The 3,891-nt window shown below is 38.7% G+C and overlaps 1 protein-coding gene across 1 annotated transcript; it reads left to right on the forward strand.

The window, feature by feature from the left end:
* The first annotated feature begins 806 nt into the window (after positions 1 to 806).
* LOC112675488 (olfactory receptor 4F15-like) lies at positions 807 to 2,760 on the forward strand. The gene is given in 2 exon segments (XM_025472052.3): positions 807 to 1,638; positions 2,429 to 2,760. Coding segments are annotated over 2 exon segments (969 nt in total). The 3' UTR covers positions 2,566 to 2,760.
* The last annotated feature ends 1,131 nt before the right edge of the window (positions 2,761 to 3,891 follow it).

Consider the following 3,891-nt stretch of genomic DNA (forward strand, 5'->3'; position numbering starts at 1 on the left):
TTTCTTCCTTCATCTAACCAGTGTGAAGCACTCATTAAATAACTGGTAGTGTTAGTCACCACTGGTGATTGTGATGGAGGTAGGGAACACTCATGAACTAAGATGATACCTGTGCCCAAGAAACTACACATTTACTTTGAGAGATGGAAATTTATACAATCAAGAGAGGCAGACTGAAATCAATGCTAAAAGTACAGAGAGAGTAGAGGGACTGAAGCAGATACAGAGGATTTCACAAGGGACGGAGCATTTGGACTGGGATGTTGAAAATTGGGACATTAGAGAATAGGATGAGAAATTTTGAAAGCTGAAATAAGGAAAACCTTTAAAGTCTAATCAAGCACTAGGAATAACAGAACATACTTTGAAAGCTGTCTGCTGTGAATGAGGAATTACTAGGTAGCTCAGATGAGTGGCTGAAATCCTATCCATTTATAAGAAATCAGAGTCCGAAGTACTTGAGGTTGACCTTGCATGTTACTGAAGTGGAATGCAGGGCAGGAGGAAATAAGAAATAGCCATGTGATAGTAAAAGAAAGCAGAAGGGAAACAGGTCCAGAGATGGGATTCATTTAGTTGTAGCAGTTTAAAATCCATACTGGCATTGGGAACCAGCTGCCTCCTCTAAGTAGAAGTCCAAGGCACTTGTGATGAAGATTATTTGGCTGTGGGAGTTATTTTAATATGATAAGTGTTTTCATGGGCTAGAGGCTTCCTTTTGTGAACATCAGTACCTGCCAGACAATTGGTTTTCATTTTTTTCCTTCCTTCAGGTGATGTGAAAACTGATCCCAGTGTCTGAGGCAATGGATGGAATGAACCAGTTGATAGTATCAGAGTTTGTGTTCCTGGGACTCACTAATTCATGGGAGATCCAGCTTCTCCTTTTTGTTTTCTCCTTTTTGTTCTACTTGGCAAGCATGATGGGAAACCTTGTCATTGTGCTCACTATAACCTTGGATGCTCATCTGCATTCACCTATGTATTTCCTCCTGGCTAATCTCTCAGTCATTGATATATTGTTTTGCTCAATCACAGCCCCTAAAATGATCTGTGATATTTTTAAAAAACACAAAGCCATCTCTTTTTGTGGATGTATTATGCAGATCTTCTTTAGCCATGCTTTTGCGGACACTGAGATGGTGCTGCTCATTGCCATGGCCTTTGACAGATATGTGGCCATTTGTAAGCCTCTGCACTACTTGACCATCATGAGTCCAAAGATGTGTCTATACCTTTTAGTTACTTCTTGGGTCATTGGCCTCATCCACTCATTGTTATTTTTTTTTTTTTTTGGTCCTTCCACTCATTGGTTTAATTAGTTTTGTGGTGTGCCTTTTTGTGGCCCTAATGTATTGGATAGTTTTTATTGTGACCTTCTCTGGCTCCTCAGACTTGCCTGTACAGACACCCAAGAATTAGAGTTCATGGTCACTATCAATATTGGGCTCATTTCTGTGGGCTCCTTTATCCTCTTGGTCATTTCATATGTCTTAATTCTGTTTACTGTTTGGAAACATTCCTCTGGTGGCTCATCTAAGGCTGTGTCCACTCTGTCTACTCACATCACTGTGGTGGTTTTGTTCTTTGGGCCGCTGATGTTTTTCTACACATGGCCTTCTCCCACATCACACATGGATAAATATCTTGCTATTTTTATTTATTTTTTTTAATTTATTTTTTATTGGTGTTCAATTTACTAACATACAGAATAACCCCCAGTGCCCGTCACCCATTCACTCCCACCCCCTGCCCTCCTCCCCTTCCACCACCCCTAGTTCGTTTCCCAGAGTTAGCAGTCTTTACGTTCTGTCTCCCTTTCTGATATTTCCCACACATTTCTTCTCCCTTCCCTTATATTCCCTTTCACTATTATTTATATTCCCCAAACGAATGAGAACATATAATGTTTGTCCTTCTCCGACTGACTTACTTCACTCAGCATAATACCCTCCAGTTCCATCCACGTTGAAGCAAATGGTGGGTATTTGTCGTTTCTAATGGCTGAGTAATATTCCATTGTATACATAAACCACATCTTCTTTATCCATTCATCTTTCGTTGGACACCGAGGCTCCTTCCACAGTTTGGCTATCGTGGCCATTGCTGCTATAAACATCGGGGTGCAGGTGTCCCGGCATTTCATTGCATCTGTATCTTTGGGGTAAATCCCCAACAGTGCAATTGCTGGGTCGTAGTGCAGGTCTATTTTTAACTCTTTGAGGAACCTCCACACAGTTTTCCAGAGTGGCTGCACCAGTTCACATTCCCACCAACAGTCAACAAAACTCAAAGACAACCTACAGAATGGGAGAAGATATTTGCAAATGACATATCAGATAAAGGGCTAGTTTCCAAGATCTATAAAGAACTTATTAAACCCAACACCAAAGAAACAAACAATCCAATCATGAAATGGGCAAAAGACATGAATATCTTGCTATTTTTGATGCAGTTATCACTCCTTTTCTGAATCCAGTCATCTACACGTTCAGGAACAAAGAGATGAGAGTGGCAATGAGGAGACTGTGTGGTCGTCTCGTGTGTTACAGGAAGATTTCGTGAACGGATGGCTATGAAGACATGAAATCACAGATTCTGCCTCATGTTGGTTGTAGGAAAGACATTATGCAGTTTCAGAAAAATCCTCATCACTTAGGACATGTTATATGCCTACAAACCTACTATCTATGAAAGTACAGTATCTTTTTCAGTGTTAGTTTAGAAGTGATATTATTCTCTGGTACTCTGTACACCAAAGTGTTAAAAAGTGAATAATATATGCTTTGTAACCTACATGGTTAGGAGAATGCCATCATATAGTTGAGTAAATAATAAGTTTTATGTTTTTCTTGTATTGGACAGATTATTTGATAGACAAATTGTGCATTTATATTATTTTCCATCTGGTTGGATTTATGTTTTGATTTCAATTCTCTTTGTTGCTAGTCTGTTTGCTTTTTATTTCTCCATTTTCTGCATTCTTTGCATCCTTATCAGTCTCCCCTATCTGGCAGTGTAGGAAATTGTTAATCCTATGTTACAATTATATATTTTAAAGCTAGATTGGATCACCTACATCATTGCCTCTAATTCCTTCTGTTGCACTAGCTATCACCCAGGAAATGAGGGGTGATGCAGTTAGTCCAGGGGTACAACAGATTTATCAGAGAGCCAGGTAGCAGAAACCTTGTCCCTGGTTAATGTTCATTCACCTTCAAATCAGTTTTGCATTTGAATTGCTGAACATATGCTACTCTTTCAGCTTTTTCTTATAGGTCTATCTTACATAAGAGGTTTACATCACTTATGTGTATTCCTTTTTTTTTCCTGGTAAATTGTCATTAGCATTGACTACTTCATTATCATTTCTAAATCTTGTATTAGTTTTTACCATGACCATACACTTCCTTGTTTAAGTCCTACCAAAGCTGAATTTTAATCCATCCCTCCAGATATTCCACAGCTTGTTATTTAACAAAATTACTAAAGAACAGAAAGGAATGCATTAACTGAAGTTTCCTTCATGAGGCAACGAAGTTACGATTGTTTGTCATCATTTGTATTCTAGCAGAGGTAATAAGTGAGGTGACTTATATGGTACTTTTTACAATCTAGGTATTTTTTTCAGGGCTTTACCTTGAATCTTATGGAGTGCATACTCTCACCATCCCCATTTTACAGAGAAGGGCTCTGATGTGTGAAGATGTTAAATATTCTCAAGTTGTATTAAGTAATATGACTGGGCACAGAATCTTGCAGTTTTCTTGCAGGATCTGTAATCTTAACTCCTGCACTCTAATGCATCCCTGGTAAAAAAAAAAAATACCGAATAAGTTCTTTACTTGAAATCAATCTCTATTGTGGGCTTCCTTTGGTGATCTCATCACC

Source organism: Canis lupus, chromosome 30, assembly GCF_003254725.2.
Source record: "Canis lupus dingo isolate Sandy chromosome 30, ASM325472v2, whole genome shotgun sequence".
NCBI classification, from domain to species: Eukaryota; Metazoa; Chordata; class Mammalia; order Carnivora; family Canidae; genus Canis; species Canis lupus.